The sequence below is a fragment of the Acromyrmex echinatior genome, chromosome 7 (genome assembly GCF_024713525.1).
Source record: "Acromyrmex echinatior isolate Ae372 chromosome 7, ASM2471352v2, whole genome shotgun sequence".
NCBI classification, from domain to species: Eukaryota; Metazoa; Arthropoda; class Insecta; order Hymenoptera; family Formicidae; genus Acromyrmex; species Acromyrmex echinatior.
Genome location: NC_141858.1, coordinates 11,199,756 through 11,213,577, shown reverse-complemented (window position 1 = coordinate 11,213,577; position 13,822 = coordinate 11,199,756). Strand labels below are relative to the sequence as shown.

The 13,822-nt window shown below is 37.1% G+C and overlaps 4 protein-coding genes across 8 annotated transcripts; 2 read left to right on the top strand and 2 right to left on the bottom strand.

The window, feature by feature from the left end:
- Nucleotides 1-179: 179 nt before the first annotated feature.
- Nucleotides 180-2,315, top strand: Hou (GID complex subunit 8 homolog protein Houki). The gene is made up of 3 exons (XM_011062658.2): nt 180-696; nt 765-1,159; nt 1,663-2,315. The coding sequence occupies exons 1-3, from the start codon at nt 573-575 to the stop codon at nt 1,837-1,839; spliced, it is 696 nt and encodes a 231-aa protein (XP_011060960.1). The 5' UTR covers nt 180-572; the 3' UTR covers nt 1,840-2,315.
- On the bottom strand, nt 2,005-4,183 carry LOC105149915 (nucleoporin Nup35). The gene is made up of 3 exons (XM_011062659.2): nt 4,026-4,183; nt 3,480-3,590; nt 2,005-3,405 (listed from the first exon to the last, which is right to left on the bottom strand). The coding sequence occupies exons 2-3, from the start codon at nt 3,588-3,590 to the stop codon at nt 2,560-2,562; spliced, it is 957 nt and encodes a 318-aa protein (XP_011060961.1). The 5' UTR covers nt 4,026-4,183; the 3' UTR covers nt 2,005-2,559.
- Nucleotides 4,184-4,210: 27 nt separating this feature from the next.
- LOC105149998 (uncharacterized) lies at nt 4,211-8,460 on the top strand. 4 transcript variants are annotated; one of them, XM_087408088.1, is made up of 6 exons: nt 4,211-4,382; nt 4,953-5,119; nt 6,168-6,475; nt 6,550-7,252; nt 7,551-7,629; nt 7,790-8,460. In XM_087408088.1, exons 2-6 carry the CDS (start codon nt 4,966-4,968, stop codon nt 7,839-7,841), a joined length of 1,296 nt encoding a protein of 431 aa, XP_087264214.1. In that variant the 5' UTR covers nt 4,211-4,382; nt 4,953-4,965; the 3' UTR covers nt 7,842-8,460. The 4 variants fall into 4 exon arrangements, with proteins under 4 accessions (XP_087264214.1, XP_087264211.1, XP_087264212.1 ...); XM_087408085.1 differs by lacking the exon at nt 4,211-4,382 and adding an exon at nt 4,394-4,785; XM_087408086.1 differs by lacking the exons at nt 4,211-4,382; nt 7,551-7,629; nt 7,790-8,460 and adding exons at nt 4,394-4,785; nt 7,346-7,544.
- Nucleotides 8,461-8,715: 255 nt separating this feature from the next.
- On the bottom strand, nt 8,716-13,770 carry LOC105149912 (ATP-binding cassette sub-family F member 3). 2 transcript variants are annotated; one of them, XM_011062654.2, is made up of 9 exons: nt 13,503-13,770; nt 13,302-13,407; nt 12,448-12,640; nt 11,628-11,971; nt 10,968-11,466; nt 10,367-10,590; nt 9,928-10,283; nt 9,636-9,856; nt 8,716-9,517 (listed from the first exon to the last, which is right to left on the bottom strand). In XM_011062654.2, exons 1-9 carry the CDS (start codon nt 13,573-13,575, stop codon nt 9,371-9,373), a joined length of 2,163 nt encoding a protein of 720 aa, XP_011060956.1. In that variant the 5' UTR covers nt 13,576-13,770; the 3' UTR covers nt 8,716-9,370. The 2 variants fall into 2 exon arrangements, with proteins under 2 accessions (XP_011060956.1, XP_011060958.1); XM_011062656.2 differs by having other exon boundaries at nt 13,307-13,407.
- Nucleotides 13,771-13,822: the final 52 nt, after the last annotated feature.

Sequence of the window (13,822 nt, the reverse complement as noted above, 5' to 3'; positions counted from 1 at the left end):
ATTAGAGATACTTTTATTACAATATCTCTACGTTTATCGTACACTAACGTCCTCTCACGGTAACCATTCCAACTTCAATATGAAATAATGATGGGAGGGGGGAAGACTTGAATGATAAATGAATAGACCAATCACGATCGCCATCGCTATGGGGAATAGGAATTTTCGAGGATGCTAAATCACGATTGGTCGGTTCCGTTTAATGACAAGTGTTTCGTTGCTGTCCTTTTTTTTACGCGTTAAGGTGCTCTTGAGAGATTCTCGATTTTGCTCTTATTTGTGAAGCAGATAAGCTTAACGCTCGGAATACTTTGCGCTGCACACGCAAAATTACTTTTATCCTCCGGTCGACGCTTCTCGCCGTTTTTTCCCCAGGAGTTCAGCGATTTTAGAATTACCGCGGAGTGACAAAAGTGACGTTTCCTTTTGTTTTGATCGAGCTTCCACGTCTCATGTTAATCAGCTGTTGCGATTTTTTGAAAGATTGTATCGGATAGAGCATAATGTTCTAAGTGTTTTAACTTCTATTGAACTTCTATCTGAAATTGGTCAAGTTGAATCTTCGGAAAACAATGAATTTCCCAGAGAAAGGACTGGATAGCCTACTCAAGGAAGAATGGGTATCGAAACTGGAAGAGAAGACCTATATACAAAAAATGTCAATGAACAACATGATCATGAATTATCTAGTCACAGGTAATGAATTCTAGAATCTATTGTAATCTAAATGAATTGTCGAGGTAATAAAATATTTCGATGATTAGAAGGATTCAAGGAAGCTGCTGAGAAGTTCCAACAGGAGTCGGGAGTAGGTCCGACGGTGGAACTGAGCACTCTGGATGATAGAATCCGTATTCGAGACGCCGTACAAAATGGTCATATCCAGGAAGCGACAGACTTGGTGAATCAGCTGCATCCTGAATTGTTGGACAATGACAGATATCTTTACTTTCACCTGCAACAGTTGCACTTGATTGAACTCATACGCACAGGCAGAGTCGAGGAGGCGCTTCAGTTCGCCCAGGATCAACTCAGCGAAGCTGGCGAGTCAGATGATAATATATTGTGCGAGTTGGAACGTACATTGGCACTGTTGGCTTTTGATGAACCACATAAGAGCCCGTTTAGTGATCTTCTACATCCCACACATAGACAGAAAGTGAGTATTATCAAGGCCATGGCATACAGAAAAACTTGAACAGTAAGACATAAATAATAAAGGACTGTCTGCAAAAGAAGTAAAATAGTGCAATAAACTGTAAGTCTTAAGGAATTGATCAATCACAGTTAAATGTGAGCAGAATAATCGACTATGATTAGTAATTTTTTACAGTTTATAGCTTACTGCACAATAGGATCTATTCTTTTTAGCTAAACTTTTTGCATGATTCATCTTTTCTCTTTTTCTTTCCAACATGAAGAAAAAAAGAAGAAAGATGTATCACTTCATCAGAACTTTAGAAGAAAGAACTAAAAAGAACAGATCTAATATTATTCCTATTGTAGATGATCCATAAATAAATCAACAAATGTTAGATTCATTATTGCTTAGATTATAGCCTAGTTTTTATTGTGATTGGCCAATACACTTACATTCTATAATAAGCCTTGTTTTTTGCTAACTTGATCTTGTTATTTCCTGATTGTTGTGCCTGATTATAGATTGCAGGCGAATTGAATGCTGCTATATTAAAAATGGAACATAGGGAATCTAGCAGTCCTCGTCTTAATAATCTGTTGAAGATGATACTATGGGCTCAAGAGGAATTAGATAAGAAAAAAGTAAAATATCCGAAGATGACTGATCTAGGTAGTGCCACAATTGAAGATACAAAATAATTTTATAGTAGACAGACTGAGAACAGTTCTCAGCCTTATTTATAAATGCGATAAATGAAATGTCTTAAATTGACCTTTAAATGTAATTTTGTGTAAATTGCTATATTCATTTTGTAGGAAATTATATCCGAATTTTAATCTTGTATAACAAATTAGAGAGAAAGATGGTGTGTAGAATCATTAATCTATTATAATAAGAATGTAATGATTAAATTGATACATCGTTGTTACAATTACTGTAAGTGTAAGAGATAAGAATGCTTATTGCGATTATTTCTTGTTTTTTGGAATGTAATGCTAACATAACAAGTAGAGGTATTTTCAGACTTCATGTACATGCAATATTTACTAGGAATAGACACGCAATATCACGCGCAAATTAAGACTTGCATATGACTCCGGCTATTAGCCTATACAAGATAGTATAATTGTAAAGATACATACAAATATAACATGTGATAATATGCATATTACAATAGTCTTAAAAAAGTGGACAGCCTTCACAGAAACGCTCTTATAATAATGATTTTCAACATTATAGAAAAATTTATTTTTAGGATAATAGATAATAATTTTGTTTAATCTTTAAGTTAATGTTCCGCTTAAAAGTTTCCTTCCAAAAGATTAATATATTGTTTATCATAGTTTCCTTTCTACAATTTTTAATATATTTTCAATATAAAGAGTTCAATGTATAATTATTACTAAAAAAAAAAACAACTACCAACCGAACACATATTCCATTGCTTTTGAAACTAAACTGGCCGACTTTTGTGGAACATTTTCCGGCATCTGCGCGGCTTGTGGGCTAAAATGTTGATTATAACCCGCTGCTAAAGATCTCAGTTTTCGTCGTCTTGCGGTAGGTGACGAGTTAAAGGGAGATTGACTGATTCTGCCCATTGAAAGCGATCTCATACTTCCGTTCAGCTTGGCACGGTTTTCTTTGTCGCAACCCAGAACGACGCCCTCGTCCGTACATGGTATGACACCAATCATAATTGTGCCCGAAACGATACTACCATTGCACATGAGAGCCTTTTGCGCTTCTTGCTCTGATGCACACTTCAAATGTATCCAGTTGCTTTGAGGTTGTGGAGCTGGATGTTTATCCACTATACGAACTCTGCTGGAGATGTGAGACAGAACGGCGTTGACATCGATAGGTAAGAAACCGAAAACAGTTACCCATTGCAGTAGACTTTGCGATTCGCTTGTGCTCAAATTGAACGAACTATCTGGAAATATCAGTGGACTAGTTAAAGTACTCATCATGAGTTTGGACTGATTTATAGGTGTGGCTGTGATAGCCGGATTTGTGACTGCCACAGATGGTGACATATGCGTGACTTCTAGAGTGTCGAATAGTCCTCGCGTTGGCGGACCTCCGGTGTGATTTTTTGTGCTTATTTGTGGCGTGCTAGGAGTCGTAGATCCAAACACCGCCTTCTGACGATTAGACCGGTAATCCGGAGAACCATAGGAAACTGGTGACATCACACTGGTATTGGTTAGGTTCAAATGGCGTGGATTATCTTGAGGACTTATTATGTTGATCTTTGCGGGCTAGAATTTTTAAAGAGAGATGTTAGCAATACAGACTTGTATTTTTCAAATTAATAATAAAATGTACTTCTCACAGTATTAGTGTCACCCAAGAGAAAACTTGGCAAATACGAGGAAGAATTTCCTGGACTACCAGGGCTTTGAACAGGACTATTCATCGGTGATCCTAGAGTCATAGGCTCCATCTAACAGAACGATTAATTTTCTAAGACTTGATTAATATAATAAAAAAATTTTTTTCTATTCTAAAAAATTAACACAAAATAGATATTATTTTATATAGTGTAAAAATATTAGTGCCAATCTAAGAATAATCTAAACAAATTTTTAAAACTTCTATAAATTCTAATAATTCTTATCACATATATATATTTGAATTATTTCAAAAAATGTTTTATCTCCGAAGTGACAATTAATTTTATAAAACCTGAATAATATTTTGGAATAATATTAACAAAACTCTATTCTATTTTTTCAAAAATTAACACAAAATTATTATTTTTTACAGAACGGAAAGTTTTTTAAACTTTTTAGGTTATTTTTAAATAGGCACTAATATTTTGAATAAATAACTAGACGAGCTTGAAACATTTCAGTCATATTATATTTGGATTACTTACGACCTCAAAAAATGTTTTATCTTCTAATGTTTTGTAACTCCCTAAGTGCTACGATAAATGATATCAGTTTTTCGGGAGGAAAGACGTTTTCGTTTTTATCTACGTAAAGAGGGCTCTGGGAGTCAGCTGGAAAACGGACGGACGGGTGGGCGCGCGCGGAGCCGAACGACGAACCCTCAACTGCCCCCAACCTCGATGGATCTTTGATGACGCCATGATCTACGTCGCCGTGTTGCACAGCCGCGGAACGTGTAGGCGCGGATCCAGCCAGCCAGGCCCCCTTTTTTAATTATGAGTACCATCGGCCGCGGGTCCTTCCTCCGGACGTGAACGCATCAACGACCGCCGTCTAATCCGGTAATCGCTCGCATCCCGTAACGTCCGTCCGTCCGTGCGGATCGCACTCTTGACGTCGCGTAGAGAGCAGCGATAAAGATAAAAAGCGGCTGCCGAGGTGTGTGCCCGCGTGAAGAGGAACACGGCCCTCTTCTCAGTTCTCTCCCGCACGCGTGTACGCGTGTGAGCTCGCCGTGAGAAAAATCTAATCCGTGGACCCGAGGAATTCATTGGGATTCATCAGCGGGGGTCCGCACCGGTCGCCCGCGCGACCCCCCTGGGGGGAGGGCTCCGTTGACTCCTGGATCATCTTCTCTACCTGCGCTCCGAATACGGAAACGGGCGATCCCTCCTCCCTCCCCCGGCTCTCCCCCACCCCCCAGCGAATGACACATCTCGGTGGAACGAACCGAAATCGTAAACCGTAAATAATAGCCGTCAAATTAGAGATAGATTTCGTAGATATATATCTGTCGTATCGCGATATGTTTGACACTTTCCTGTTGACAAATCTATATTTTATATATGTCCCTCTTTCTCTTTCCTGTATTAAAGTGAAATCAGTGTTACATTTTTGGTTATTTTTTGCAGGAGGATAGCAAGAATGTCTGTGCCACCTCCGCCACCGCCTCCACAGGCTGGCGCTTCTGCTGGCCCACCGATGGGCGATAATAGAGGTTTATTACTACAATCTATAAGAGCAGGCAAAACTCTGAAGAAGACTGTTACTGTGGATAAGAGCGCACCTGCAATCGCTGGTAAATTATCGGAATTAAATTATATACACTAAAGGCAGTGTTCATAACTTCATAGAATAGCATTCATAATTGATTCTTATATTTAAGACTATCTTAAATGCAGTCTTCAGATGTCATAAGCTAATCAAAAGACTGTATCAGCATCTTAAGACATTACTTAAGATGCTGATCTTAAGACATTATTAAAGAATTACTAATACCACCCATAGTCCGTTCTTATTTTAAATAATGTTTTAAGATAGTCTAAGAGGTTAATACAATTTTGTGGCCAATATCCATAATTTATTTCAAGTCTTAAGTAATAAAAATCATCATCGTCTCTAAAGATGTTTCTATGCATTCTATGATTGATTCACAACTTGAAATTACTCTTACAAGACAGTCTTAAATATAAGAATCAATTATGAATATCAGTTCGAGCAAGAGCGTATGATAGACAATGGTTGACTATTGTTATTTATGGAAAATCCTTGGCAATACATGTAATTGCACATACAATATAATTTTAATTGTTTTTCATATATGATACAAGAATTTTATCTATCACTCAAACTTTATCTATCACTTGCTCGCATCTTGAATTTTCCAGTAAAAGACACAGTAAAATTAATAACTGTTGTCAGTGTCATAATAAAGAAATTAATGAAATGATTCACTGTTGAAATGATTTCACACTGGCTGTTTTCCTTTTAAGAGATACAGTCGATGTAAGCATCATTTTATTTGTTATTCATTAAATACCAAAGAAGGATTCATTGAATACCAAAGAAGGATTCATTGAATACCAAGAAGAATAAATTAATTGATGTTTGTGTCAACTATGTTTCCAAAAGGAAAGCAGCCAGACTAATGCAGCGAATTATTTCATCTTCGTTTAACATTGGCAAACAACAAGGATATTTCACTGTGTTATATTACACAGTGTCATCTGTTTCTTGATAAAAAAGCACCTTAGGTCTGCATACAACTATTAAATTCCAAAGCAAAAATGTATAAAGCAATTGTTGTGAAAAACCAGGAACTATAATGAGAAATATTTGTTTTGCAGGGAGAATAAAAGGCGAATCATCGAGCTCTTCGTTAAGCAATAATAGTAGAACTAATAGTTCTAATGCAATCAGCAGCAGCAGTTCTAATTCTAGTAATGGTGGGCCCATGTCGCTCGGCGGTTTATTCGCGGGTGGTATGCCAAAATTAAAACCTACAGGACTGAGAGGACACATGTCCGAGAAAGAGAGACAAAGTGTAAATAATTCTAATTTTCTTCACTCGTCACCCGGGTCGTCCCACAGTGTAAAACGCGGCCCGCCACCAGTTCCGCCACCAGCCGCGCAGAAACCGCAGTTATTCAGTCAGGTAAAAAACGATCTGTTTAATCGGTTCTTACATATATCGTTCATATATCTGTAAAAATGTTTAATTTCGCACAGGGGCAAAGCAGCACTGATTCCGGGATGAGCACTCCGGAGATCACGCCCAGAGGATTCGGGAAATCAACCATTGTGCCTAAACCAGCGTCGTCTGCCACCTTGCACAAACCATCGCCGCCGCCTAAAAAGCTGAATTTAACGAGTAGCGCGAGCGTGGCGAGAGCACAAAGCATGCGATTACCGCGATCGCCACCGGTTCTGGTGCCAACAACACCGTCTTCTCTGCACCAGTCACAAGATTATTTGAATGAAGCCACCACGCCACAGCCCATGAGACCTGCGAATCGAATTCTCAGGCCTCCCGTGACGAGGCCACCGTCACCGCCGATCTCGCGAACGATCGTGCCTATGATGAGACCACCATCGCCGCCAGCACCACCGGCTTCGCGGTCGCATACGTTGCCCGTGACAGCCATGAGAGCGGCGCCGCCGCCACCGTCGAGGATCACGGTGACCGCGCCATGTATACCGCCACCACCACCACCGCTTCCTCATCGTCCCGCACCCACACATCAGAGACTGGCACCGCCGCCGCCACCGCCACCGACGCCTCCTACCAGAAGTCTATCGGTTCGCAACGGCGGCGCTCAAGCTGGTTCTGTCGACCTGGAAACGCGATTTGCTGATATGTTTCATACCGTGTCGAGTTTTCCGCCACCGGAACCCTTCAGGGGTTTTACCAAGGTTTATAGTAGCAGGAATGGTAAGAATACTCGGCCCAAAATATTCTTTGACTTGTTTCTATAACACTTGACGCTTGAGATAATGATGAGAATTTTATACATTTTTCTTTTAGTTCTAAAATTAAACAAACGGTGCTTTCTACATTGCCGTCCATCCATATCCGTATCCTTTAATCGTATCCTGAATACGTGCATGTTGCCAAAGTTTATTACTACAATCCCTCGTGGGATGCATATATAACTCATACGCATATTTTAATAAATATACAAAACATGATGCATCATACACGACATTATTTGTTTATATTATTTTTCAAGGTTCTTTCAAAGCATTAACTTCCATTGAACGCTGCTTCTCTATCTTCCAGAACAATATAAACATGAAGACACTAAACGCGTATGACACAAACAATTCATATTTGTTTATAACCAGATGATTATATGTATAAAGTAAATTGCATGCTGCTAATTGCACTTTTATGGATATTCATAATGGAATTTATAAATTCGTACATTGATTCGTTCGAAAAGTAATCATAACATTTCAAAAATTACAGCAGCAAAACAACAAGCACCAGCTCCTCCACTTCAACCGTCTTCTACTTCTAGCACACTGCATTCGTTAAATACTTCGTCTGGGAGTAAACAGTGGCAACATAATGCGACTTCTTTGGCATATTAAAATCTGTGCATACTTAAATCATTGCTTCGTGCATTGATTATTGTTTAAACACTTCTTAATGCTGCCACAATAAAATTAAGTGAGCGTGAAAAGGTGTGAATCGGCAGAGTATAAAAAGTTTGAGAGAAAGAGATTCCGAATTCGCGAACCCAGTTATACAATAAAACGTTTTAGACAATATTTTCTGTACAGTTTATCTTAGAAGAAAGAATATATTTAATATAGATTATAATTACACACATACATATATATATGTATATGTATATAAAAAATATATATATGTACGTGTGTGTGTGTGTGTGTGTGTGTGTGTGTGTGTATGTATATATATATACATACATATACATACATATATATAAAAAGAAAAGAATCGTTAACTTTAAGTCTGTTATAATCTTACAAAAATCTGTAAAAGAGATTTAAGCGGAAGGCACATTTATTTTCATTCTAAAAACAACATACTCATTTATTTCTCTTAATCATTGTATTATATTTTTCCTATTTTTATCTTTGTAAACTTAATAAATATCAGATCAAAATTATTAATTCAGAATATACATTGTATCGATGTATGACGATTCATCGGTCATTGAGTTATTTAGACATTAACAAAGGCCAAAATATATAAACATGCAACTTATTTTTCAATACTAATAAACGATTGCACATACATACACAAATAGCAGCAATTCGTTGACTTAAGAATATTGTATATTAATATTGTATAATAAAAATACAATCTTTATATATACATGCAGGATATATGGTACCAGATATATTCTCAAATGAAATAGAACATACTTTTATCTAACAATATTTTTTATTACTTTCTTTATAATGATAATATTAAATGTGTAAATTTTCAAATTCTATTGCATATCAACTGTCATAGTCGAATGGTTTGTTTTAATACAATGCATTTTAAAGAATGATAAATATAAATATCTTTGTAATGACAAATTCTTTGAGAGTTAGATTCTGTAGTTATCAAAAAAGAGAGACGCGTTAAATTAATAAATAAATCGTGCGTATAATTGTCTATATTTGTTTCAGGGAAAAAGGTATTTAAAAAATAAATAAAATACCTTTGACGATGAATGTTTTTTCTTGAAAGAAAGTAAATAATAGCCGCATGATATAATTTTAGTTAAAAGGGGATACTCCTTCAAAACTTTCGTCATATAATGCATTATTATTGTGTGTTGTATGGTATAGGGTTTCTTTTATCAACCTCGGTTAACCAACAGTTACGTGGGGCTCATTTAAACTCAGTTTCACAACTCGTGGTTAATTTTTAACCGAGGTTTAATTTATTTTAAGTAATAATGAGTAATAATGAGTAATAGTTGTGAAACTCGTTCTAAATGAATCCCATGTAACTTAACCAAGATTGGTGAAAGAAACCCATAGAACGTAAGATGATATTAATATCACATTAGACAAAACTTAACTTTTTTTATAATTCAAGTTCCTTTTCAATAATCCTACGATATTCATCGAAACCTTCTTCGATACAGCGAACTGATCCTTCTCCGCAAACCCACAATTCTGTACAAACCATTTGGATTAAACGTTCGTCGTGCGACACCAATATCACACCAGCCTGCAATAATAAAATATTGATTGATTGAACTATACACACACAATTGCAGATATGTGAAATGAAGGATTTTGAAATTGAATCTTATTGACAGTCGTCAATAAAAAATAATAATACTCACTTGGCAGTTGTTGAGGGCTTTACCTAACGCTTCAATCGATTCGATATCGAGATGATTCGTAGGTTCATCAAGCACTAAGAAATTCGGCATTGCGGCACACATCAAGGCGAATGCTACCCTCGACTTCTGCCCTCCCGAAAGAGAATTTATTACTTGTAAAGCTAAATTACCGCTTATACCGAAACTTCCAAGCATTCGCCTATATTCCTCGATTGGTTTACCTATCAGAACGAACACAGTGATAAATTTCTTAAATGGGATCTCGTGTCTGTTTTGTATCGCGGATACGTACCGGGAAAATGTGTTTGTAGCAATTCAACAGGACAAACACGCATGTCCAGTTGATCGACATGATGCTGACTGAAATATCCAAATTTCAGATTTCGATGTACATGCACTGTACCCCGCGTCGAGCTCAACGCGCCTGTGATAATTTTCAAGAGAGTAGTTTTACCAGCACCGTTCTCTCCAACGATACAAATGCGCGATTGCAAACTGGCAGTAAGATTCACATTGCTAAACACCATGTCGGTCCCGTTGTAGCTGTACGAGACTTCATTAAGTTGCAATATCGGAGGACTTAACGGTTCGACATCGGGGAAATTAAGGGTCACTTCGCTCTCCTTCTCCATTGGCTTTAATTCAGGTCTGTCGAATAAGAAAAAATGTAAGATAAATTTCGTAGACTAACGAATTATTAACTGGACGTGCGATCAAATTGTTAGACTTACAATTTCTCTAACATCTTTATCTTGCTTTGTACACTAGATGCGCGATTCGCATTGTATCTAAATCTATCGATAAATTCTTGTACATGCGCTCTCTTCGCCTGTTGAGCCTCATACTCTCGTTGTTGATTTCTCTCGCGTTCGCCTTTCGTTTTCACAAATTGCTCGTAATTGCCACGATACGGCTCTATTTTTTGTCCACGTAAATACAGGATGTCGGTAGGTACCTATTGAAGAAGTAAAGATAAGTATGTATATTTAGTGAAAAAATTGTTTAATCATTACAATTTACAATTTAAAAAAAAATTTTTTTTTAAATAAAGACCTTAATCTTTCATCGATAACATTTAAACCATTGATATTTGATTGTAAATTCTGATAAATAAATTTAAATTTGTAAAAAATAAATAAAATACAATCTGACTTCTATGATGATAGAAACTAGTTAAAAATTTGACCCTAGATTTTTTAATGTAATCTGGAACAATAACAAAATTTGCTCTGTTTTTCGAAAACCTATTGTTGACAAAAAAGTTAAAATTCCATGTTGCGGAGAATTCCATTATTAACATATATCTCTTAGTTAAATATACATCATACTCACAGTGTCTAAAAATTTTCGGTCGTGCGACACTACGAGTAACGTTTTCGGCCATGTTTGTAAATACTTTTCTAACCATAATATTGCTTTGATATCAAGCATGTTCGTCGGTTCGTCAAGTAGCAACAGGTCTGGCTTGGAAAATAGTGCCCTCGCGAGAGCGAGTCTCATCCGCCAGCCACCAGAGAATGCTTTGGTCGGCCAGGATTGCTTCTCAACAGAAAATCCAAGTCCTGATAGGATCGCACTTGCTCTAGCAGGCGCCTTGTCGACCTCAGCTAACTGCATCGCCTCATATACCCGGGCCAATTCCTCACCTAACACATCGCCTGTCTTGGAACCGTCCTTTTCTATCGCTGCTTGCAGTTTCGCCTCTTGACTGAGTAACGTGCTTCGTTCATGATCGCATTCCAGAACGGACTCGAGCGCGGACGTGTCATCGCCGGCTACTTCCTGTTCGACGTGCAATATTCGCACGTGCGATGGTATTCTCAGCTGCTTGCTAAAATCAATCGGGACTAATATGCAATAATTAGAGATATCATTTCCCAGAAAATAAGTTGAAGTTATTTGACATTAAAATGATTAACACATTTAACGTTTTTAATATGACATCTGCTTGTTTGCTGGGAAACGACTAGTAATGACATATCGCCATAATACCTTGATATCATTCGAAGCAAGGTGGTTTTGCCAAGTCCGTTTCTACCAATCAGACCATATCGTCTGCCAAATGCAAGCGTCAAGTCAGCACCTTGCAACAAGACTCTATCGCCATAAGCGACATCAAAGTTCTCTATTCTGATATCTTGGGTTTTGTTCATCCCACCTTTTGTCTCCATCCGACTATCTTTCTTACTTGTCATTTGACTGGCACTGGCGGCGCTTTCAGCTGCATTATTGGCAATGTTAATACGGGAAGCCGATCCTTGCTCATTTACGATTCGTTTTTCCTGTTTTTGTTGCAACTTGGCCTCGGCTTTCTCCAGCTTCTTAGCGTCTACTTTCTGTCATAATAAGCAATATTAACATATAAATAACGCCTAGAAATAATCCTCCGTTCAGCTCAAATTCTTTTACTGTTACAAAAATTTTTTTTTAAATATGAAATAATTCAAGCTCTCTTTTCAACATTATTATTACATTACCAAATAGTTTTTTAACAAGATATTTGAAGAAAGAAATTCTGCCCTCCGCCCTCTTTATTTTGGAAACTTGAGAAGTGAATTTCACTTGTGCCGAAAGAAATCCAAAGATTGTAGACGAAGTTACATGTAAAATTAATGAGATGACACAAGTAACATCATCTTTGTTACTTAATGAATATTTAAAAAAAATGTCAATGACTGTCAATTTGTGTCACTAAATGGAAAGCACCCAGTAATATATAAATAGATAAAAATAAATAAAAGATGAGGACAATCTATGCAAGTAGCATGATATATTCTTTATTTAAAATAAATGAAATACAACTATACATTACCATTACATCGTCCCTAGTTGTAACCCATATACTCTTAATCTGCTCAACTTGCGCCTCTAAGGTAGCAGCTAATGAGCCCAAGTGCACCGGAGCATTTAATACTTTGTTAACGCCATTTTTTCTCCTGTCTATGTCATCATCATCATTGTTTGAACTACCTTTCAATATTTCTAATAGCCTCACGCATATTTGTCTGTAAATAGAGAACAGGATATAATGAATCAATCTACCAAGAAGCAATAAATCTTACAATCTTTTTTAATACAGCGAATGAAGAAAAACATGCTAAAACTTCCAAATATAAGAACAATATTGTTGATTAGTATTAATTATGGTAAATTCGGTCACTCGCACTACACTGGATTAGAATTAAAGACTGCTTTATATAAAGTATTTAAAAGATGTGAATCAAGATTGAATTAAATCATTGAAACATGACTTGTAATTAATAATTATTGTTAGGTTGAATTTTAATATGCAGATAATAAAGAAATTTCTGTCAGAAAAACAATGTGATATAAAATCAATTCTAATTTCGAATCTTACTTGATTCAATTAAATTAATATTCGAATAATTCATACATATCTTTAGTATCCAAAGTTACATAAACTGACATAAAATATTTGCAGTAATATAATCCACTTTGACAATGAAATTTACTTTAAATATTGAAATTGACATAAAATCATTTGACAATATCATTATTGGATATTTAATCGTTAAAAATGCTTGTATGTTTTTACAACTTAACTATGCTAATTCCATGTATAGCAGTTTTCAGTTGCATTAATCTAATGTAACGCGAGTGATCGAATTCGTTATTAGAATGACAAATGCGAACACATTTACAGACCTAACCTCGTTTTCTGATTTGTCCTCGACCTCGTGCAGAACCTGCCCGATCGCCTCGTACACCTCGTCGCCGTCCTCGAAGTCATCCTTGGAGCTGTCTAAGATACCTGCATGCAAAATGATACGCGTATCAAAGCTAAGTTCACCGGATATCAAACCGCGAATCTGACCGCATAGGTTATTCCGCGGCACGGGAACATACCTTGCACGTATTGATACAGATCGTCGTCTATCGTCGGGAACTGGCTGCGGATGTATTCGCCGCAGGTCGCCATAATACTCGCTATTCAATTTCCAGAGGGTGAATGTTTAAAAAAAAGGGGAAGGAAATCCCGAATCGGGAGAGCCACGCCAACGAGTATCGCTCCCTTGACAGACAGTCGTGTCAGGTGAGTCGTCTCTGGTCGTCTCCGCCGACCTACGTGAGTGAACACATGTTCGCCGCCATCTTGGAACTTGCTTCGATACACGGTGGCTCAAAAGCGCGTCAATCGAGTGACATACACGCGTCGAGATACAAAG

Excerpts from the sequence above, each read along its gene's own strand:
- Hou (XM_011062658.2), top strand. The coding sequence starts at position 573 with ATGAATTTCCCAGAGAAAGGACTGGATAGCCTACTCAAGGAAGAATGG. Across the intron at positions 697-764 it reads CATGAATTATCTAGTCACAG|AAGGATTCAAGGAAGCTGCT; the intron begins GTAATGAATTCT and ends TTCGATGATTAG. Across the intron at positions 1,160-1,662 it reads ATCCCACACATAGACAGAAA|ATTGCAGGCGAATTGAATGC; the intron begins GTGAGTATTATC and ends GCCTGATTATAG.
- LOC105149912 (XM_011062654.2), bottom strand. The coding sequence starts at position 13,575 with ATGGCGACCTGCGGCGAATACATCCGCAGCCAGTTCCCGACGATAGAC. Across the intron at positions 13,408-13,502 it reads TCTGTATCAATACGTGCAAG|GTATCTTAGACAGCTCCAAG; the intron begins GTATGTTCCCGT and ends TTTTGCATGCAG. Across the intron at positions 10,284-10,366 it reads ATAAAGATGTTAGAGAAATT|ACCTGAATTAAAGCCAATGG; the intron begins GTAAGTCTAACA and ends CTTATTCGACAG.
- LOC105149915 (XM_011062659.2), bottom strand. The coding sequence starts at position 3,590 with ATGGAGCCTATGACTCTAGGATCACCGATGAATAGTCCTGTTCAAAGC. Across the intron at positions 3,406-3,479 it reads TCTTGGGTGACACTAATACT|CCCGCAAAGATCAACATAAT; the intron begins GTGAGAAGTACA and ends TAAAAATTCTAG.
- LOC105149998 (XM_087408085.1), top strand. The coding sequence starts at position 4,748 with ATGACACATCTCGGTGGAACGAACCGAAATCGTAAACC. Across the intron at positions 4,786-4,952 it reads ACGAACCGAAATCGTAAACC|GAGGATAGCAAGAATGTCTG; the intron begins GTAAATAATAGC and ends TATTTTTTGCAG. Across the intron at positions 7,253-7,550 it reads GGTTTATAGTAGCAGGAATG|GTTCTTTCAAAGCATTAACT; the intron begins GTAAGAATACTC and ends TTATTTTTCAAG.